At 40.3% G+C, this 23,955-nt stretch overlaps 1 protein-coding gene across 1 annotated transcript in view; it reads left to right on the top strand.

The window, feature by feature from the left end:
* Positions 1-9,008: 9,008 nt before the first annotated feature.
* PIK3R1 (phosphoinositide-3-kinase regulatory subunit 1) overlaps positions 9,009-23,955 on the top strand; it is a 60,571-nt gene continuing 45,624 nt past the window's right edge. Inside the window, exons 1-2 of the mRNA XM_056513815.1 lie at positions 9,009-9,171; positions 13,721-14,472. Coding sequence (XP_056369790.1) covers positions 14,139-14,472 — 334 coding nt within the window. The 5' untranslated portion in view covers positions 9,009-9,171; positions 13,721-14,138. The remainder of the gene's footprint in view (positions 9,172-13,720; positions 14,473-23,955) is intronic.

Here is a 23,955-nt window from a genome sequence, read left to right as displayed (position 1 = left end):
TAAGCTCCTTGACTTTTCTTTTGAATAAAGTTTTTTCCAGCTCCCTACACTATCACTGAAATTCTATTCTAGCATTCTTTGCAACATTTTGCAAACCATTAGCAACAATATATGTGCATACATGGAGACAAAAAATACATAGGAGAAGCTTTCAGTGATTTAAAACTAAGACAGTTAATTCAATAGGCTCCATATTTCCCCAGCTCTTCTGAGTTTAACACTGTAGAACAGTACATGAAACACTATGCACATTGGTCACTCAGACCTCCCTTTGTCTCTCTCTACTCAAAGAAGAAATAATTTCAAAGGACAACTGCTTACAACTTTTTCAGAGATCAATGTACCACATTTGTCTCTGCATCTCAGTTTTCGTGTGAACCTGTATAGGCCATGGTTTTGCTGTCCAGCTTCTTCCATTTTCTTTCCATTTTGAGATACAGTTCTGACTACACTAAGGCACATAATTTGAACAAGGCACACCACAGGCTCACTAAAATTGAAGTTTCTCCATGTGGCACTTTAGTTGTGATCCTATCAAGGCCTTAAGATGAGCACTGTGAGAAGCCAACCTTGCAGAGATACTGGCCCTCTTTGGACTACTGTTTTCTATTTCCTGGCCTTCCAGAAAAAAACTGTAGACTGTAGTCCTTGGGTGTTGCAGCTCTGAGCTCGGAGCAGAATCTGAGACAGGAGATTTTCTTCCCACAGTCCAGATCCTTGCCAGTAATTAAATTCAGTCTCATACAAGAATAGCCACAGTTTCAGAACATGTCACACTGTTTTAATAGCACTTCCTCTCATCAGCTTCCAAGAAAATGTTTTGCTGTAGCAGCAATTCTTCTGTCCTGTGTTTAACCATGATGTTTCCCACAGTGCACCTGACCATATCGCTCTGTTCCCACAGACTATACATTTTGCATTGTTTTTCCTAAACTCAAGCCATCAGCATTTTCTGCTTCTTTCAAGACTTTCTCTCTCAAACGACTCACAAATGGCAGATTCTTTCTGTGTCACATTTCATGTTGGATACTGTCTCAATCCACTTCTGTACTGAGTTTAGCTAGTTCTTACATCTTCAAGGCTATCACAAGATCCCTCTGAGATCTGATTTATGATATGACGCAGCTGATGAACTACAAGTTCCCAAAATTGCTTTCCTTTATAAAACTATGTTTAAGAAAACAGACCAGAGAGCAGTTCTGTCTCTTAAGAGGCTGGTGACCCTACCATAAGCCCCAGTTGCATCACATCGAGGGACTACTTTTCAGCAGAAAGTTGCATGAATGAACTGCCCTTTGTAATACAGTTTCTGCTTCAGGCAGCTGGCGCACTCACACAAGGATGGCGAGAGCAAAAACATAACTCACTTTCACCATGATTTGCAGGAGTTTATGGTATCTTTGCACCAGACACTGATTTTTATTTGCCATCTAAACCTACCCTTGTAATCAAAACCAACAAACCCACCCCATATACCACTAACAAGTACTGGTGAAGACTATACAGCCCTGTTCAAGGTTCATTTTCCTGTCTTATGGAGGCTGCTGAGAGGTGCTTTTTTTCCAAATTGCATTCTGTTTCCAAAGTCATAGAGCAGTGAAATACTCGTTCTCATATGAAACATGCAACAATGTACAAATTGGTGGGTAATGGGTAGACATCCTTATCTTTGAATTTCCATTCTTTTTCTTAGACCCAAAATCTTGCTTTAAAACTGTGGTTTGCTCTCCCTCCCCCAAGGCTCCCCCCGCTTTCCTTTGTGGCTTAACAGATAAAGTCAGAACAGGAGGAGGTTTCACCACTTTCGCTGCATGTAAAAACATTAAATAATTCTGTTATTCTGAGGCTTGCTGATAGTATGAAAATGACAACTGAACACCAAGGATAGCAGTTTCTTTTTCTGCTTGTAACTGAGGGCTTCTCTGGTTGGGTTTTTCACTTTAGTAAATTCCCGATGCAATTGTCTTGATATGAGCCTTTAAAAAAAATTTATTATTTTCCCTATTTTTTTCAAAGAAAGTACAATTTAAACATTTATTCAGTTTATATTGAAATGTATTAGCTCACATACATTTGTCAAATCCTATTTTTATCTCATTAAAAATGCTTCCTAGTAGTACATACCAAATAAATACTCTTCTAGGAATGTAACATGTAATATATTCACTCTATTACATTCCAAGTCAAAATGGAAGAAATTAAAATTTCATAGAATCACTGACTCACAAAATAATTTAGGTTGGAAAGGACCACCAGGGGCTATTCAGTTCATTCTTTGTAATTTGCTCCAAGCATGGCTAACTTCAAATTTAGATCATGTAAACAGAAAAAGGTTCCAAACACTAATTGTTCTTATAATTGCTTGCTTTACAGTGACATTCATTTAACAGCTTTGTGACATTTTTACAGTAAGATATATCTTTTTTTAGTACAGCAGCTATGCTGTTCCCACAAAATGACACGAACACCCTACTCAGATGGCAGGCACAAATAATGATCAGTTATATGTGCATATGTTGGTTGGTATGCATGTGAACTGAGGACACCCTTGATGAATCATCCTGTCCTATAGCTGAAAGGTGGGACTGAAAATCTTCTGTTTGCTATTCCTTTGTTAGAGGAGTAGGTAGGAATAATATAGGCAATTTGCTGTCATGCATTTTCCCACAAAAAAAGCAAATATTCACAGCCCTCTCAACTGAGATTTAAGGAAGTCTGACTTTCAACAGTGCAGCTCACAGCTCCTGTATTGCCATTTTGAGCTTGTTTCAATGACAGCTGTCATGTTGTGTGATAATATTGGCAATAAAAAGCTTGAAATCTTAGGGCTGCACCCTTAGTTAGCAGTAGAATGCATTGATACATCCAATTAATCACATTGCAAGTTTCTCTCAAAATTTAAAAATATGATTGCTCTGACCCATCAGTTTAAACTCCAAGAAATCATTTATTTATTGCTGCAACAAAACAAACAAACAAACCAACAAACCAAAACAAACAAACCAAGCCCCTAAAAACAAACCAAAACCCCAAAGAACCAAACAAAAAACCCACCTACTTTCCTAGTTCCAGGAAGCAGGAGTATACTAAATATACTTCTCTTTTGGCCCTGAACTCCTACTAGTTTCACAGGATGAGCCCTAATTTTGTATTTGCTTCCTAGTACTGTAATTGTTGGATATGTCACTTCAGATGCATTTTATGTAGGAGCAACAGCACATGTTCCTGCCTGGCAGAGTCTGGATTATTCATGCACATATTGCAGTGGATTTCACAGGCTCTACAAAAACATCTAAATTGGCAAGCTTTCTGACGCTTGGTCTTGCATCTTATCCACTTTGAAAGAGAAGGGAGTGTACCACCTATCAAATAGCTAAACTAAGATGTACTGTGATGAGTGACTCCTCTGAATAATTGATTTAAGGGTCCTGGGTTTCTCAGAAAATTCTAACAATATGTGACACCTTCCACCTTGATGTGATTGGAAGAAACTACACAACTCTTACTCTGTAAAACCTGATACAAAATTACTAAATGGTCTCAACCTAAGCCGAGCATCATCCTTTTCTGAGTTTATTTCTTCAGAATTAAAATTTCCCTGCGATCGATATCAATACCAAAAACTACAAACAGTATCTTTAGGAAAACAGTCTTAACAGAAAATGCAGTTACAAATGGCCCTGGATATTTAAATACATTATTACACACAGAGGTCTTATTATTCCTAGCAATCTTAGTCAGACTGAGCTGAAATGTCAGTATAGTTGGTGGTACAAAAATGATACAGTGACTGAGAAAAGTCCTAAAATTTCTGTTCACTCTGCATCACTTGTGTACACAGAAGACATGAGTTTTACATGGCTGTCAAATCTGACTTTTCCATCATTTAGCATACAAGCACTGAAAGAGCAGAGGAGGAATTACTCATAGATTTCATAAAAAGCAGAATCCTTGTTTATGTAATTTTATACGGTTGAAAGATAAACACAGATGTTGCATTTGCAGATATTATATTTATAACATTATTTTATCAACTATGCTGTGCTTCAGACATGGAAAATCATTGTATACTTACACTTCTTAATTCTTAAAGATTTTTAACTTTCTTGACAAATGCATATTTCATACATTTAGTCAAAATTATGAGACTAAAGGAAAAAATTATATAAAAAAATCAACTTTCAGATAGCTAAAAGTAGCGTAGATGCTTTTAAGCAAAATATTTAGAAGATTTTCCATGAGCACAAAGTATTTCCTAGATAGGATGAGCACACAAAAATCTTTTTTTTCCACTACTTTTGTGCTCTAAAATGTGATCTAAAGCAAACTGGAGAAACTCTTTGCTAAAAGATGACATTGTAGAAGCAAGGCCCTATTCTTTTACAACTGTAGTCATCTTGCTTTCTGATATCAGGTGGAAGCAGGAGGAGCAAATTTTGGGCCACTTTGATTCTCATGGGAAAATTTATTTAAGAGAAAATATAACTTCTCAGGGTTTGTGCCTCCTTCTGATAATTTGTATATATGTCCATTTACAGAATCACAGAAGGCCTCCAGTGGCCACCGATTCCATCTCTTTGGCTGAGTCAGGACAGCCAGCGTCTCTGCCAGGCAGACGTTCAACTACCTTCCTGAAAAGATTTAATGATGGAGATTCCATCGCCTCCTCGGATGCTTTGTATCTTGAAGAATGGAAAACAGCCTTAGATGTCAACCGTGACATGAATATAAACTGGAAATGTCCATGAAGGCAGATTTGTCTGATTAGCTGACATATCAACATTTATTGCTGATGTCAGAGTTTTGGCCAGAGAGACACTATTCTACTCTTCCCACAGAACTGAAATAAATTCAAACCGAATCACGTTGCAATGCCCAGCATGATTGGCATGATGCTAATCAGCTTCCTTCCAGTTTTAAAATGAAAGTTGTCAGGCTTACTTCTCTGATTCGTAATGAGATTGCAAATTTTGCTTCTTTCTTTCCTGAATTTCTCTGTCTTATTTTTAGCTCATTCTTTTCTTTTACATGCTAGAAAGCTTTTAAGCAGTGAAGGAACTTGCTTTTCACACTACTGTTTTGACTTCTGAAACACACTTAAAGATATAATTCTGAACAGCAATGTTTCCTTGTCCCAGCTATGACAGGAAAACATCACCATTCATAGTCTTTGATGCTTGTCCTTCTTGTGATCCATTGTATTTATTTTGCATTTTGTTCGTGTCTACAATAACTATGGATAGTTTTTTCTGTTGTTTTCCTGACTCCCATTCCTTTGGGAATTTTACATGAGTCATTTAGCAATGTGTGCTGATAGAACAGTATAATTACACTGTATGAAAAAATTTTCATCTTTGGGAGTAAAATGGATGTATGCATTGATTCTCCTCCAATTTCTTCCCTCAAATCAGCTGGCTGAAAACCCCACTGCAGCAGGATGGTATAATATTACATCTAAATCACAAGACCCTCTTCAGAACTTAGCAAATGGCATATGTCATTAGCATTCTTCACATCCAAGGTATATTGCAATAAAACTCCTCTGCACAGTCTCTTCCCAGGAGACCAGATTCAGCACTGATAAAATCATAAAATTATTTAGATTGGAAAAGGTCTTTAAGATCATTGAGTCCAACCATGAACTTAGCACTGTCCATTATTCTAGGCATCTTACTTCACAAATGGATTTGCCCTGACATCCTATAAGAAACAGAAGGAAATCTTGTTGGTTAAAATGTGACAGTAAAGAAAAAAATATGGAGTCTGTCAGTTGAAGTGGAAGAGATTCTATACTCTGGAAACTCTGCTTTCCCCACAAATCCTTTGATGAGCACATTGTTTTTATCTCAGTTTCCATACCTCAAAATTTCTTTTCTAAGATCTAGCTGAACTTTTTTCCTAGAGAAAATGAGCTTCCAGTGTAGATCCTTTTCAGTGCTGCAAGACCTTTACCACAGAAAGGCTACACAGAGATAAGATGCAAAGGTTAATATCATCCAATTCCTACTACGACTGAAAAAAATACCTGCTCACTTTTTATTGCATTCTCCTAAGGAGCTTCTAGCAGAAATGCCCAAAAGATCTCCTGGCAGATTGAAACTACAAAAATGTGTGTTTGGCTTGTACATTGATGATCCTGCCCCCTTACCCATATTTTACCCTTTTCTCTTCTGCTTTTCATTGACTGTTGCCTTGAAAATCCTTCCTGTTTACATGCTGCCTCAATAACTTAACCTTTCAATTTGTCAAGAATATCTTTCTCAATAAACCAAGAACTAATCAAGCACATCTACATGCATTAAAGCATGTAAACTTAATATGCAAAAGCTTTATGCAGTCCTTAAGACTCTCTGAAAAGTACCTTATAGAAGAAGAAACACAGTTTTCAACTTGTGCATTCTCCTTTCTGTCTCCTGGGGTACTGCTTTGAAAAATTCCTAGGGCAAACCTTGTTGTATAACTTTCACCTACTAACATTAAACACAGGATATTTTTCCTGGAGACATTGGGATACTGCAGGGATCTGTGGGGAAAGTGGAGTGAAAGAGCTGGTGTGACCTCGAGACCCAAGTCACAACAGGCATGACAGCAAAGCCAGCAAGGCTAGCATCAAAGTTACGTGCTGCTATTTCCTGTTTCTTCTCTTTTGGGTCCATTTCTGTCTTTGATTGACTGAGAAAGCAGCACATGAGATGCTCAAAGTGAAATCAAAAGTCAAGTTCAGGGAAGAAAACTTGTAAGGAAAGCAGAGGCCCTGGAGGGACAGAGAGGAAGCAAGAAGGAGGTCCTGGAACTTCCCCTGGAGACTTTTCCCTCCACTGATGGATGGGAGAAGGGAGGGACCACAGACATTGACTCTAGCCCTGCATTTCACCTCTAGGACAAGCCTAGTCTCACCAGCTGGAAAACACTACTTGAGAGATTTTTTGTTCCCCTAAATACCTATTGTTAAACCAGCACCCAGGACTGGCATTCCAACCAGCCAGTCTACCTAATCCACTCCAAAAATCCATACTGTTTTTTGCCTTCAGCAATAGCAAATACCAGACACAGCAGTCTGGACAGAAGAAATGGAACATAATTTCTTAATTTGGTTTCTGCCTGCATTTTCAATCCCACAAACCCCAACCCCCTCAACCCCCCCACCCCCCAACAGAAAAACCCCCAAAACCTGTATGAACTGACATTTCCCTCAAAAATTTTACTGTTTACTATTTAAATTATAGCAATTCTTTTGCTTGTGTACAAGCAGCAGTCTCTACTCCAAAATAGGTATTATTTTTAAAAGTCATTCTGTGTCTTTAGGTTGCCAGATAGACTACTGAAGGCATTTTTGCCATCTATCAGGGTCTGGGTCCTGGACCTTCAAGGATACAGCCTTGCAGTGATCTTCCACACCCCTGTGGGGTCAGATCCACACTGTCACCCTATAGGCCTTGGGAGTTGTCATCCTCTCCCACCTGCAGTCCTGAAGCAAACTGGATCTTAATGAATCAATGCAAAAACCATTAATGGGTGACAGAAAACATCCTTCTAGTGATTCGTGGAAGCCTGAAAAATTAGGAACACAATGGGGAAACAAGTAAAATCCTCTGCAAATAATAACAGGCCATCTTTTTAAGGAATCGTAAGTAATAATTGATTCCCACATTTACCCATACTCAGTAGAGTAAAAATTCTTGGGTTAGAACATTTTTCCAGATAAATACCTCCAAAATGTCTAAGGATTCCAAAACCTGATCTATTGCACCTGACAGAAGCTTGTAGTAAAAACTGGTCTAGTTTTTCTTTCTGTTGTTCATGATCAGACTACAAGGTAATCCGCTGTTTCAGAATCTCAAATTAAAAGAAGATACTCTTCCCTCCTGCCCAGACAATACATACTCTTCTTCAGATTAAGTTCAGACTGTCATACTTTACCAGACATACAGCCTCTTACAAGGTACTTCAACGCCTGAACCGTGCACTCTGCCTGCAGCAATCACTTTGGATGTTCTGTGTTATCTCTCTTTTGGCTGCTTTTAAGCAAGTCAATCCCTATTCTTGTTCACACCATAGGACTCCATGAACCTTTACCTTGCATCTTGCACGGCTGCCCTTGCATTCCTTTCCTGCCACCCTGGACACGTTCTGTATTTGCTTAGACCACCGCCCCTTCTTTCGGAGCGACAGTCGTGGCAACACTTGCACACATACTTAGAATCTAAACAGAGATCTGTCCCAACGCTGTAGATACATCTGCAGCCTTGCCTGCCTTGCTGCAAGCTCGTGGTGCTGCGGCAGCATGGAATAAGCAATTTAATTCTGCACTGTGCGGAGGCTTTCAGACTCGTCTCCGGTGATCAGAGGTATCAAGGGCGGTCTCTGCAGGCGGCTGCCATCTCCGCCCAGGCTGAGGCTGAGGGGCTCGGCTCCCGGACGGCACCGGGCCGGCAGGGCCACGCGGAGGAGCCGCTGCCGGGCGGCCCCGGGCGGGCGGCGGGGAGCCCCGGCAGCCCACCGAGGGAGGACAGCGGGCGGTACCGCACGGCCCCGCTCCGCGGGGAGCCGGGCACCCACGGCCCACGGCGACTGCTTTTGTTCAGGACTTCACCAGCCTCACACTTCACCAACGTGACGCACCGCATTAATACGGGAGGGGTGGGAAGGAAAAGAGAGGAGGAAAATCCCCAACGAGGAACTAGGCAGAAGCACGTGCTCGTCTCGCTGCCGCCTGCCGGCCCGGCCCGGCCTCCCCGGGCTGAGGCGGCGCCCGAGGCTCGCAGGCCTCGCGGGGCGCTGCGCCCAGGCCGGCGACCCAAAGACCCCCGGCCACGGGAGGGAGCCGCGGGGAGCCCGGCGGGGCCCGGGCGCAGAGCGGCTGTGCCGGCCCGCGGCGGGGCGGGGGGCGGGCGGCTCCGCCGTCAGTCAGCGGGCGCGGCGGGGCGGTGCCCGAGCGGGTTGGCGGAGGCGCCGGGGGCGGGGCGGGGGCAGAGCCGGCGGCGGGCACGGCACCGCCGAGGCGCTGAGGCGGCGAGCGCGGTCGGGGCGGCGGGTCCGGGAGCGCGGTGGGACGGGCGCACGGCGGAGAGCGGGGCGTCGCGTCGGCAGCTGCTGCCCGGCGGTGGGAGGGAGGCGGTGAACGGCCCCACCGCTCCTGCTGTTCCTGTTGCTGCCGCTGCTGCCGCTGAGGTAAAGCTAGTCCCGCTGCATCCGCAGCAGCTGGTGCTGCCCCTCGGGCGGCCGCCGGGGCAGGGGAGCGGGGCGGTGCGGGGCCGTGCGGCTGTCCGGAACCGGGGCACCGGCCGCTCCTGTGGGGCCGCAGTCCGAGCGGCAGCGCCGCCCCGCGCAACTTTTCCCCCGTGCGGGGCGGGCTGTGGCGCCGCCGAGCCCTCCGGCGCGGCAGGCCGGGGCGGGCCGTCCGCTGCGGCCGAGGCCGAGCCCCGAGGACGGTGCAGGCTCTCCCCGAGCCGGGGGCGGCTCGGCCCCGCGCTTCCTGGACGGGCAGGGCGGGCGGCGCGCCGCGGCCACCGCGGGGCTGCCCGGGAGCGCCGACCCCGGGTGGCGTGGGGAGCCGGGCTGGTGCCCGCGGCGGGACACAGCCCCAGGGCGGCGGAAGGGGTGTCCGTAGGAGCGCTGGGGCGGGAGCGGTCGGCTCGGCGTCCGCCGTGCCCGGGGCTCCGCCGTGGTCCCCGCGCCCCGGGAGCGCCGGCTCGGGGCAGCGCTGCCCCGGCGGGTGGAGGGGCTGCGAGCCCACGAGCAGCGGCGCCCGGAGAGCGGCTGCATGTCGGTGCAAGGCTCCGGAGCGGTTAACCTGCCGTCCTCTTCAGCGGGACGGAAGTTCAGACTGTACTGCTTTCCGAAGTTTTTAAATTGTCGTTATTAATTTAATTATTCTACCGAAGTGGTCTTGATGCTTACCTGCCGTCGTCCATCGTTTGCAGCCTTTATAAGGTCTCTGAGATGTTTCTGAATGGGATGTGATGTGCAGTGCTCAGAGTACTTATTCAATGTGTATGTATTTGGACTCGTTCAAAGACTTGTGGTAGAATCTCCACAGACTCAAAGTAATTATTTCAGACTGGAACCCGTATAAAGGTATTACTTCGTGATAGATCACAGACCTTGCTATCTTGCAGAAAATAGCGTTCTAACGTGGTACTTGGTCGTCTCCACTTGGAAAGCGTAGTCCAGAGAAAGCTGTAGTTTGAGTCACAGGTGTGTAGACACCTAGTGGGGAGAAGAGTCGGTCTCCAAGCAAATTTCCTCGCTTACCCCTCAATTCTCATTATTTTAGTGTCTCCCTGAGAGTGTTAATCAGTTCTTCTATCTACCAACCTTATCCTGCAATGAAAGGGAAGCTAGTGTTAGGCACTATTTCTCTAGGGAGTTTTGCAATTAGTATTAAAGAGATTGCAGTGCAAGGAGATATGGTTATTAAATTTGTTTATATAAAAGTGAAGAAAATCTTTGCATCTTGTATTCGGGATGCTGTACCAGTAACCAACCTACCCCTCTGGTGTTACTGCGCATGCATATGCAGTATAGAAGTTTTTATTCACTGGCACCAAAGGCGTGATAGCTTGTGTGGGAGGAAACACTTGGGTACCAGTGAAGTGGGAGCCACATGTCGTTTTTAACAAGGGAAGAAGGGAAGGATAAAGGGGAAGATTTCATGTCCCCTTCCTTTTCCACCTAGGAAAAGGAACGAATGTCTTGAGTTATTCTGTTGAATTTTAAATTTTATCACTACTGAAATGCCCAACATAAACCATTCTGCTGAGACCAGAATTCTGTCTGAACTCAGGAATTTTTAGTGGCATCAAGTGGTTAGACAGTAAATAAAAAACAAATGAACATTGATTCTCTTACAATACTTCTTCCTCCTCTTCCATTTGACCAGCCAAATGGAAATGCAGTAATACATCATCTCAAATATAAAAGTGTTTCTTCCCTGAAGTGTTTGTTTTAATCTGTTTAACAAACAACAAACGTTTGTTTTAATCTGTTTAAGATAGTGTCCAAGCTATATGTTTTAGGACCAGTCAGCTTAAGTCAGTTTGAGTCAAAATGCCTGAGTGTAGAGGCTGTGTAACTTCAATTGGAGTAAAGGGAATTTTTTTAATACAGGATCTTAGCAAAGCACTCCAGGAGGGCATTTTGGATACACTGTGGTGTTACCAAGCAGCTGTGGAAAACTAGTGTTTGTCCCTGTGTTAGATCTATCTGCAAGATTCTTGAACTCCTGAGTCTTACTTCATCCCTGAACCTGACACATAGTAACAATAGAAAAAGGCATAAATCCAAGAATTTCAGAATGGCTGACTCACAGGAGTGTCTCCAGGTACATGAGCCATAGATCAGGAGGTCAGATGCGGGGGACTCTGTACTGAGGGCGGTGCTGATAAGTGAGTATGAACAGGTACTGCAGCTCTTAGCCCCAGGGAAACTGGATCTAAGGAAACTTTTCTACCATAACTTCATTGAGTCTTTCTAATGTTTTGAGTTTTTAAAATATGCTTTAAAAGAGTAATATATAAGAAGTTCTTATGTTACTACAACATTTCCAGTTCTGTATTTTCAAAAGATGGATAAGAGACAGAAGTGTTCATTTTAAATATATGACCATAAAGTTTCTATGATACATTTGATAATAAAAGATCAGAGGAGTAGGTCAAGTCAGTTGAATTATGCAGTATGTAGAAGACTTTGTTGGCTGCTAAAATGCCCATAGGCAGTAGGAGTTAAATAAGTAGTTGTAGCAAAACACTTGTTGAACCTTCCTTAAAAAGAAAATAAATATTTCAGAGTATTTAAAGTAGTCAAAGTGGTAATTTTCTAGCAGGCTTTGCTGTGTGCATAGCTGGTTTTGATTGGAAACATTTGTATTAATCATAACACTTGGATCCACACTCTGTAAGAGCATTTTTTTTCTCTTGCTACATAAAACAGGAGAAATCTATGCTTTTATAAAGTCTTCTCTGCTATTTATTTGATACATGTTTCCTCAGTTTTTTGCCAGTAGGCTTTTCTCTGGTAGAAGAGACAAAATTAAATATCAATGAAACTATTCATGTTAATTGCAAAGTCTGTGACATTTGGCTGCATCAGGTAGGCAGCATAGTTTGGTTTTTCAGAAGTGGCTGCAGAAATTTCTAATTAAAACTGGTGGAAGCTGGGTGCCTAATACACATGGATAGATTTGCAAGTTGTTAAAATAAATACTTACAAGCAAGCTTTTTGAAATAGGAAGTCTAATTCAAGTCAGATCATTCTTTCCTGCAACAAAAAACTGGTTGCAAGGGCTGATAAGGAAGTTCTTCAAGAACTTAACAAGATTTTCTGTCACGAGAGATGTTGTGCAATGTGCTGCAGGGACCTGATGGACTGCACAGGAGCCACATACAGATTGGGGATCAGGTTCATTCACTGGCACAGAAAGCCCATATGCATTCTTATGAACACTTCTTAGCTTGTCAGTTAGTCATATTTCAAAGGACTTGATGACTGAGACATTGAAAAAATGGTGTGGAAAAGAGCTGTCAGATGTTCCCTGTTCCAGCCCTGTCTACTGGTGTCTCTTTACAGTGTAAAAAGGGAGTGTTTCACAAAAAAAAGAACCAACTTTCTATACATTGAGTACATAGTACTCAGTCAATATTTTGCCTGCTGGTATTACACAGCTCTCTCAGGTCTTTTATTCAGATGTAGTTTAGAACTTTCAGTGTAGTTTTGGGTGGTTAGTACTTTCTGGTTTCCAATAGAGCATTTCAAATTATGATTTGGCTTGTCTTTTTAAGTAGATGAAAATGAGTAACAGTTGAAATGATGTTTAGAAAGCTTTCACTGTTCTATATGTCTTCAAGAAACTGTTCTTTAAATAGATTTGGGTTTTAGTAATATTTTTTCTTTTACTTTATGGTGGGGCAACCTTGAGCCAAAAGTTCAGGCCTGTGTTCTCATGCCTTTAATGTAATTTAAGCATACACCCTGATACTTTACTCCTGCTAGGGCTGCTTAGGTGGTCTGGGTGTGCCTGTTTCAATTGCCGATTGTTTTTCTAGTATTATACCATAAACAAATTAAAAACCATCTGGAAGATGGAGGACTGGTAAAGCTTCTCTTTAAAAAAGAAAAAGGGGAAATATGGTAGTCATCAAGTAGAAGCTCTTTTGAGTCTTTGGTTCTTTTACAGATTATGAGAAGACAAGTTCCTCCAAAAGGTTTTTTAAATACATGCTTTAGGATGCGGATTGTTGCCCATCCTCACGCTTATCATAAACTGGAGACTGAATCACCCCAGTGATCAATGCTAACTACAAGCTCCTCCTCTCTCTTGACAGACCTTTTATGGAGAAGGGGTGTGGCTGTCTGGCTTCAGGGAGATAGTATATAAAATCTTGCTGCCAGGTTAGATACTGCACCAGAGGGATAGCTCCAGGGCTTAGCCCTCTCACCCTGAGACTTTTCCGTAGCTGTAAGTCACAGAGAAGGGAGCATGCCTCATATTCCAGGGGTATGAATTTGGTTCAAGTAATTTGACATATATCCTTTATAAAAATACAGATTTTAGCTGGAGATAATTTTTGTCCTCTTGCTTGATTTTATTGTTGCATAGGATTCTTATGTGGTACAAGTCTTTGCCAGGGTTGCAGAAAGCTTAAGTTGTAGGTAGAATACCAAGTTCACAATCATCAAGAGGATATGAAATTATTTCATCAGATTTCTCTTCTCTTTCCAGGAAAAGCATGTGTGCAGAGTTTGGTGGCAGAATATTTAAGGTATGTGGCAGTCTGTGGCAAATACATCTGAAGAAAGCGTGACTGGCTAAAGAGTCAGCTGAACTTGTGTATGGAGACACAGAAGTGCCGGCAAGCCCAGGAAAAGAACTAATTGGAAGACTATTGCTAGACACAGAAGAATTGGAACTTTTAACTTCTGCAATGGACAGTGACTAAGAATAAATACATTAGTAAAAACATCAGCAGTGAAAAGGCAGGCTGGTGTTTTTTCATTCTCTGTTGGATTTTATTATTTAAGAGACATTTTCGTCATCCCATTTAATTCATCTTGAATTTCTCTGTGCATAAAACTGTAACTGGACAATTGCATTTTAATACTGTTTAATAGCACTTTTGAATGTTAAATCTTTTGCCAAGATGAGTGCTGAGGGATATCAATACAGAGCTTTATATGACTACAAAAAAGAGCGAGAAGAAGACATTGACTTGCACTTAGGAGATATATTAACTGTGAATAAAGGTACCTTACTAGCACTTGGATTCAGTGAAGGGGAAGAAGCAAAGCCTGAGGAAATTGGTTGGTTGAATGGCTTTAATGAAACCACAGGGGAGAGGGGGGATTTCCCAGGAACTTATGTAGAGTACATTGGAAGAAAAAAAATATCTCCCCCTACTCCAAAGCCTCGTCCTCCTCGGCCTCTTCCAGTAGCACCAAGTCCTGCAAAAACTGAATCAGAGAGTGAGCAACAAGGTCAGTATTCAGAAGATTCACGGTTTCAGGTATTTTTGTTTCACAGTCCTGTCTGAGTGTATATTCGTGTATATGGCACCTGCTGGTCAGCTTTTTTAGTGTACAGCTTGTTTCAGTCAATTAAGATTTTTTTCTACATTGTAATATTTAGCTTACACACTAGTTTATAGTTTCATGTGGTTTGTCTCAGGCACAAAGACCAGTGAATTATTGTCAGGTATGTCTCACAGGTTGAAAAGTATGTTTTTAATTCTCCATTCTAAAAACTTCAGTGGAAAATGAGTGAGTTAACATTTATTTTACATCTCTGAGAAACTGATGAGAGTGTTTTCTTTTATGATTCATCAAGCTCGCTATTGAGAAAGTTCAGTGAGTCCAACACTATGCATTCTAAATAGAAGTATCTTCTTACCACAAATCTCTTGCTAGCAGCAAGAGATATGGTCTGGGAGTATGACATGCAGTAGAAAAATACAGCCTTATATAAAAAAAGGTTAAACAGAGGAAATATCTTCCTAAGTTGCTTTTTAACCTGTATTTGCAACAGTATGTTAGGCAGAAATTAGAATTTTATCAGAACTCATCTGTTAGGAGAAGAAACAAGTCTTCTCCTCTACAATTGGAAAAGCTTTGGGATAACAAAACCAAAATGAACAAAAAAACCCTTCCTTGAAGTGATTTTGTCTCCTTTACCTACTGTCATTCAGATAGTTGGGTTTTACAGATCAGTAAGCCAAGTACATTTTAGAATAGACTTTACAGCCTATTGCAGAAGTCTAGAGTGGCTCATATTTCTTCAACTTCTACTAGTTCATGAATTCTCTGGGTTTCTAACTGTAGGTAATAAGAGTTGTAGTATGTCATCATGATTTTCACAGTGAAAAATTAATTTACTACTCCATAGTAATGAATAGTATCGTCACACTGCCTACACAGAAATGTTAGCAGCGTAATTTGCAGATTTGTGGTATCACAAATATATCAAATTCTTTATCACTTATTTATCCACTTCTATCCCTCTGTGCGTCTTACAAGTTTATATTAAGCTGTGCTGATAACCAGCAAAGATAAGGGCAGAAATATGTAAAAAATGTATGTGGCAACCAAGTTAACCTGGCAGAAACATTTCTGTGTCAGTGGGAACTTAATAAATAGCAATGTTCTGAAGCACTGTAGCAAGTGCTGCTAGCGAGTTTGCAGTGACTAGATGTAAATCATTGTTAGGATGAATTTATAGGGTGTAGTGGCATTTTAAATTATGCTGTCCCTATCTCTGAACTCTTGACTGGTAGTCATTAGAGCCTTATGTTTTTTCTTTCATTAGCATTGAATACATATATGAATACATATTTCCTTTGAAAAGCAAAGCTATTACATCTTTGATCATTCCTTGTATTGGATGTTAATGCGAGCTGCTCAGGTGACACTGACTTTTCATAACCCACTTGTGGAGATAGTTGTCACCATCCTATGTAACTGCAGAATAAGCATGGCTTTTTGGACAGATGCCTCAATGCTGAGAGGTCATTTTCAATGGAAAGAAAGTCCCATTCTTTAGGCGTGCATGCTGAAGCAGCCAGCATCCCAGCTTTGATGCTTATTGGTTTAAAAAGTAACACTTTGTAACTTTGGTTCCTGTACTCGCTTGCTACATGCTTCTGTTTACAGCTCCAAGCTGTGAGCTGGCCACCTCACTGCACTGGGAAGTCCAGGTGTTAATCTTGCTGTTTCCAAGCCTCCCCAGACATTTATGGGAGTACCAGGAGTTACTTTGGGAAATTCTGCTGCAGATTTGGGGGTGTCTGCTTATATGTAACCTCCTATGTGGGGTTTGTTGCCCTTAGAAAAAGTACTCTTTACATGCAATGTGTTTATTTTTAATATCATGGGACTGTAGGAATTGGAAACAAGAAAATATTCCGATTTAACTGGGAATCTTCATCTCAAAGTGTACACACATAAGCCTGCTGTGCTCTAAAATGTTTAAGAATCAGCTTGCTGTCCAACTTTGTTTTCTTCTGCTTAAAAAATAATTTTAAAAAAAGAGTTCCTATAGCTGGTTTTGAATTAAAGATTTTAAACTTCATATAAGAGGCTAGACACCTCCATAATGCCCTAAAACCAGTGATTAGACCCTCCTGAATAGAAATTTGAACTTCATGCTTAGTTACTGTTAAAATAAAGTATGCTTTCCTTAAAGAAATGAGGAAAACTAGTCTCTTTACAGATTTTTTTTTCCTGAAGAGATCTAAGGCAGAGTTTGCTTTGAAATGTTTATTTACTGAAAGAGTATTATAAAAATGAAAATGAAGGTGAAATTTTTAAGTTAGCAGAATGCTATAAAAATTAGGGTAGAAGCAGAGGTGAGGACAGAAATATAGTTCAGATAAAGAATAATGTAGCAATATCTGTTTGATTTCCAGGTGGCTTCACTATTTTTATGTATGTTATTTGGGACAGGGAATATTGTCCAGCAGCCAATGTAGTGGGCAGTGGGCCAAAAGATTCTTCCCAGGATGATACTTCTCTCTACACCCTTAGAGTGTATTTCAAATAAATTCATGTGTAGTGTGAAACTTGCCTGACCAAATGCAGTCAAGTTTACATTTTCACTGCTTGATGAATTGAAAGTACTATGGATTAAAATGACAAATTAATGTGCAACTGTAACTTATGACTTCATAAATGTACCTATAATTTATTTGTAATACGTATACTTTTTTAATTCTGTAGAGTCAATTCTATATGTACCCGTATTGCATATATGTTGAGTAAGGGTGTAAGAAACTTGAGATTTAAAAGAATATATGTTCATAATCAAGGAAGTTCCTTTTATTTTGCCATACGCCTAGGGTATTGTTTTGATTTTTTTTTTTTGAAGAAAACACTTTTTAATATTTTTCAGTACTCTTTAATATTTAATTATCTACTCAATGTCTTTTTTCCCTTGGCTTTATTAAGCCTTATCACTTGCTCCTCAATGTTGAGATTGCTTTGTTTAGATCTACTTTGCAGTATTTAAGCACAAGGCTGCCAGTACTCACAGTTGTGTATTAGTCATACACAAATAATCATACACATCTGAACATACTTTGCAGTCAGTGAGGCTGGTGATACAGGCAGAGTTGCCCATTAGGCCTGTGTCTTCTAAGTCTTACTTAGAAACAGGGCCCTTCCTAAATGTTGAAAGTCGATCTGTAAAAAATACTCCCCTTACTGGTGGTCTTAAATTCCTTTAAAACACTTAAATCTTTCTCCATATTTTAATTTTATTCATGACTTATTCAAGTTTCTAGAACCATTGGTTAAGACAAGAATTGTCATTCCTTGGCTGGAATTTTAGGACTGTTACATTTTGCCTGTCTTCCCCTTGTCAATAAAGGAATAGATTTAGTCTGATTTTGTGGGGATTTAAAAAAAAAATTACTCTGAAAGGCTATGAGAATAAGAGAGAAACAAAGGCCCCAAGAAGTCTCTAGCACCTTCCAGTCTCAGGCCTGATGCATGTCAGAGCTATGGCAAGGCAGATGGAATTCCTCTTGCTGTTGTGAGGTTCCAAGTGGCTCAACCTGCCACATTTTTTTTTTTCCATGAGGCAAGGGTACCTGGCTACTTCTGGGAGGATTGAGGTACTTGCAACAGTGGAGATACAGCTTCGTTCTCTCCATTAGACATCTGAAGTTTATGTGAAGCAGCAAAGATTTTATGTGGCTGGAGTTTTTTCTCTTGGAATTTTTTTTTTCAACCGAAGCTACATTAAGCTTGTTCCTTTGCTTATTCCAGGTTTACTCAACTCTTTGCATATGAAAAGTGCATAAGCTGTACAAAGTCCAGATACATTTTATAAACTTTGATTCAGCTCATCTGATATGGCTGCATACATTTAGAGTTGATTCATACAGTATCATTTCCCTACCTGGTTTGTGAAGGCTGATCTTAAGCAGACTTTGAAGAATAAATTTGATTGATGGCCTGAAATACTTTCAGATTTAACTTAGAATGCTAAATTCTCACTTTGAAATAAAGATCTGATTGCAGAAGGGCAGACCAGATCTTTATATGAATAATTTGTCTGTTTTGATGTTTTGGCACTTCCTGCAACTTCCTGTGTAACTTAAAAGGGTTGTTTATGTTGACACTTTGTACTATTTCAGCTGATTTTGAGCCTAAAAATAATCTGAAGCTCTTCCTTCTTGTGGTGAAGCTATGAAACAGATTTATTTTTTTTAAAGAAAAAGCCCAAACTTTTTTTCACTCTTCTTCTAGAACAGATACAGATCAGCAAGTTACACAAAGATAATAACACAGAACATTTGGAAACTCTTTCCTTTCACCAGGTTATGCAATATCTGACAGAGATCCAATCTGACAGAGGGCATAAAACCATTTGTGCATGGTTTAACTGAATGTGGTGTAGGATTTGTTTCTTTAATTTTGCTATAAAGCCAGTGTAGCAATCCATTTGTGAAAATTATTACATCTGTGTATTGAGGGACATAAGAGTGAGCGAAATGTAGCGAACCTGGAGCCTCCATTGGGAAGAAAACAGTCATCTTGCCTGATTTAGGCAAATGGAAAAAGGAAACTATGGGATGAAGTGATGAGTCACTATCTCATGACAAATACAAATGGTAAATATATTTACCATTCAAGCCAGAAACATTGAATTCTTTCTTTTTAGAACCAGTCTGAGTATAAGCCTTTACTCTGCTGGAGTTGTCAGAACTGCGTTGCAGTCATGAATTTTGATGTCAGTTGAGTTTGACTTGCACTGAGAAATGGGGCAAGTCCCTGCCATAAAGCCTTGCCAGATACTTGTGATCACATTTTGAGGTGAATTTCTAGCTGCCAGGTAAGTGCATGCATCTGAAAACAGGGTCCCTGTTTTATCACTGATGATTGCAAAGATTTTTGAAAGCTTCACTGAAGTGAGATACAGGAATCACAGTGATAATATCAGGGTTGATGACAGGTAAAAAAGCCTTTGTAAGTACAGCAGGAAGCATGGGAATAGGCTTTGCAAGTACGAGTACATGTAGGATAGCGGGCCTGGGCAAGTTCATGGTTGATGCGTGGCCCCACCTGCTGGTACAAGAGAAAGGAAGCAGGAGGAGGAAGGACCTTTAAACCAGAGTCTTCTGTGTTGCATTTTAATCCTCAAAGGTTAAAAATTAAAGAGAGAGAGAGATAGAGCTTTTAAAAATAATACTCCGATTAAACAACAGATATTTCTGTGAAAAATATATCACTTGGGGCACACAGAACTCCCTTTTATTCCTTAAAGGTGACCTTAGACTGAAAAGGCTTGTGTGACTGAAATTATTCTCTTTTCCCTGATTGTATCGATCTAATTAATCTAATAAAAATACTGCTTTATTTTACACATTTTGCATTGAGAAGCTGAAAGAATAAGACACTTCTATTTTGATACTGTAACAAATATTTGTCTGTTTTGTATCATACTGATTTTAATATGCCTTTCCATGATTGTAACAGTGGCACTATGTTGAGTGACTGCTTACCTTTCCTTAGCCTTTTGTTACACTGATTTAGTCCGCTAATACCTTGTGCTGACATGAAAGCTGAGGCAAATGTAAAGCGTGGCAAAGGTGAATTAGCCTACACCTCTCATTGGAATCATCTTGGTCTGGTCCTGTAGCTGTGATCCAGGAACATCTGGAAAAAACCTTCACTGGTTAGCAAATAGTTCTTACTTAGGCTTGCATACGATAACATCAGTTTGTGAGTTTCAGCAATACATGGTACTAAGTGTTTGCCAAGAATGGATCATTCAGCACGTTGAGCAAATAACCATGCCCACTAAATAGTTGTGTGATGCCATACATGCATCCAGATTTTCTTGTGTGAAAGAGCACAGGTCTGTAACTGCAGCTGGCTGTGCACCGTTTCACATCTGCATCTCACTCCAAAGCTGCTCTCTGTGGTGAACATCCATGAAATCAATCTGAAGGCTAAAATACAAAGAACTTCTTTATTTTCATAGCTAAGGATGACAAAGGGAATTACGCAATATTAAAACATGCTTATTTTAACTGAAGAAGGTTATTAAGTCCTGAGAATACTTTGGTGAGAATCTAAGTACTTGGGTGAACTTAGAATTTCTGGCTTTAAACAACAACAACAACAATAATAATAATAATAATAATAATAAAACTAACAAACAAACAGAAATTAAACAAATAAAAAAAAGCCATCAGTAGCTCTAGTTAATAGTTGCTAACTTTTGTTTGTGATTTCAGCAAAATACATGTCTCAAATGCAATTCCTATTTTGTGATGATTTCGTTAAGAGAAGTCACTTGTGTAGATTTTTTTGTTGGAGTTCTAGTTTTTGTTTGTTTTCTTTTTTTTTTCCACTGTGTTGTAGAAATGCCTGCATCCTTGGACATTTCCTGAAATCTTTTCATAAAGTGTTACCAGGTTTAACCTTTTGTACTAACATGACTGCATTTTTTTCAGTCTTTTATAAATGCTGTATGCTGCAGTCCACAAGAATAGCACCCAAATCTGGTTTTTTTTTTCTCATGTTGACCCATTTTATTGGCATGTAAGACAGCATTAAAAAATTAAATTTAAGCTGATGGCTTTTCAGGTAACAAGATCCTCAAGGCAGAGTTTCAAAAACACATTACTGCTCTGATCCAGGGAAAGATGTGATTGCATATGGGTTCTTCATTTTAAAAATATATCTTGAGACCATCTTATACTTCACAACTACTATGTAAACTATGACATAAATGAAGAAAAAATGTCTTTAACAGTTCAGTTAGTGGCCAGACAATTTTCTTGTACAATATACTAGGTCTGTTTGTATATGCTTTTCATCATTTGCTATGTTAGAATTTGCTATTTCCCAGAGATCAGTATCTGAGATAATTTCTTCACTGAAGATTGTGGATGTTGAGTGCAAGAAGTGAGATATGCCTTTGGTAGGTCTAAACAGTTTCCACCTGGCAAATCAGTTGGTGGCATCTGGGATGGGAAGATGCTTCTGCAGAAGAGAGACCTCTTGGAGGAGTGGCAGTTGCTTTGAATCCATTCAGGTTCCAGAACATTTTGAGCAGCTACTGTATCTTTTCAGTAAAATAGATGAGGTTGGTTTTTCTATTTGGGGTATTTTACGTTTGGGTTTTTTTTTTTTTTTTTTCCTTTTTAGTGTCTATTTTGGAAAAATGAAGTTAACTCTGCTTTCCTTAAATGTTATGATGCTTCCTTGTAAAACGCATGCATACTTAAAGTTGTAAAGGTAGTGGCAAAAAGCCAAACTGTTCCACTCGAGCACGTTAGATAGGTGTAATTTATGTGGTCTCTGCCTGGCTCTTTCTCCTCTGTGGGATTGCATTTGCTGGATACAACATGTTTGAACACTCCCATTCCATTGCCTCCTGCTCACCACCTGGGAAGGAAGAGCAGTGCAACCTGAGATCTGTAGTCTGAGAGGGAATGCACCTCTGAGCTGGTTTTTCATGGGATAGAGTTACCACGACAACCTAGCAGGAGGCTGCACCAGTTTTGCATGTCTTGTTTACAGGTATAACAGTTCGATTCATTTGTTGGGGTTAGGAGAGAAATCTCAAATCACCTATTTTTTCCAAGATCTCTTCAACCTGCTTGGATAACATTGGTAGATAGCAAAAAAGCATGGAGGACTATTCTTGGCCAAGAATCTTTGGAATGATACACTGCAAATCTATGTTTCAAAGCATATAATGGCTTCTCCAGCAGTCTGTCTCAAGAGAAGCCTCTTAGTTTGTGAGATTACTTTTTCATTTCCAAGTCCTCTTCCTCAGCTCTTTTTTCTGGAGGTAGATGAAGGGACTTCAGTTAGGGACTTAATGAGAGAAACCACTAATTTTCATCTTGGTAGATAAGGCTACACAGCTGTGTCTGGTTTAATTATCTCTCTATCCAGGAACATTCCAGAAATAAGAAGTTAAAGGGAAAAATCTTCAGTCTTTTTCCTATTTGCACATGGTGTTCAACATGGTGAGCACACATTCCAGTCCTCTCGTGCTATTTTTTCATGCAAATTTCATTGCAGTTTTTCATGTGCTGTACTTGGATGGAGACAGGAAAATGTCTGTTATGTGTTAGAACTTAACCTTGAATTGTCTCCTTGCAAAGACAGAGCTGCTCAGCACAGGTGAGGAGCAACAGAGACCATGGCAAAACTCTCCATCATTTCCTGCCTTGCTCCTACTTGACAGGCACATGCATGACAGATATCAGCCCTGATGTGGTCTGCAAAGACCTGTGGGGTGCTAGGACACCATGGGGTGCAGCGAGGTCTGATCTGTTCCTTGGCCTTTCAGTCTCTGCTGTACATAGGTCTTCTGTGAAGGCTTATTTTAGGTACTTTGGAGTAAAATCTGTACAGGTGTCTAAGTAATTTAGAATATATTCTGGACATTCCAAATCTACTCAATTGTTCTGAAGCCAGAACACTGTAGCTAGTCAGTAGCCTAAATAAGCCATTTTTTTTAATAAGGTAAAGATTTAGGGAGGCTTTTTCCTCCAGTGCCAGCCAGTTCTAGGCATAAAAATTTTCTAGTCATCCTTGTAATCTGGCCTGGCCAATTGATAGAATTCTAAGAAACACATTCTAAACAGCAAGTAGCAATAATTTCTTCTAAAATAACAGAAATTAGGATCTCTGTTCATTGAGTGAGGGCTCCTTAAAGGCATAGAGTGATGAACGTTTGAATTCTCTTTGCTGTATTTATAATTCATTACTGTTGATTGAAAGATTAATGTGTGTTTCCTGCAACTTTCATGTTTTTCTGACTTCCTCTTGGATCAAACTTAGTGCTTACAACTCTAAAAACTTTCTGGTAGCCTGTGTAAACTGCAGCCCCATACACAAAAATGAGAGATTTTCACAATCCCATTATTGTCAGGACAGGTTTTTGGGATAATATTAAACCACTGATTGAACAATGTTTATACAGAGCAACTAGCATAGAATCTTGCTTCTTAGCAAGTTGAAAATCTCATCTATAATTATTAGAACCTTCACTGAAAAAGCTAGTGGGCTGCTGATGCCTTCCAGAGTGATTTAGAATGCAGGACTTTGAGTTGCATGAACAGTTTAGCCAAAAAGGGGAAGACAGTTACCAACTGTTATGCTTTTTCCCCAGATGTTTCCTCTAAGACAAATATGTAGGGTTTTATTATGACACAGTAAGAATGTGCCAATTAGATGAGAATGGCTATTTTGTTGGGGGCTTTTTGTGTGGGTTTTTTTTTTTACTTCTCAATGTCTGTTTGAACTAAATAGCCAGTCAAATACAGTGGTAAATTGTCTAGTAGTTTGGATGGAACATGCCCATGCTTGTTAATGTGAGCTTCTCTCTTCTAAATAGAGCATTAAAATCTTTTATTCAAAATTCTTTTGGATACAAACTAAAAAGAAAACTATTTTGCAGTACTGATGTTCTTGAAAATATTATTCATGGTTGAGGGT

The sequence above is a fragment of the Oenanthe melanoleuca genome, chromosome Z (genome assembly GCF_029582105.1).
Source record: "Oenanthe melanoleuca isolate GR-GAL-2019-014 chromosome Z, OMel1.0, whole genome shotgun sequence".
NCBI classification, from domain to species: Eukaryota; Metazoa; Chordata; class Aves; order Passeriformes; family Muscicapidae; genus Oenanthe; species Oenanthe melanoleuca.
Note: the sequence above shows the minus strand (reverse complement) of the source record. Positions and strands in the feature narration are given on the sequence as shown.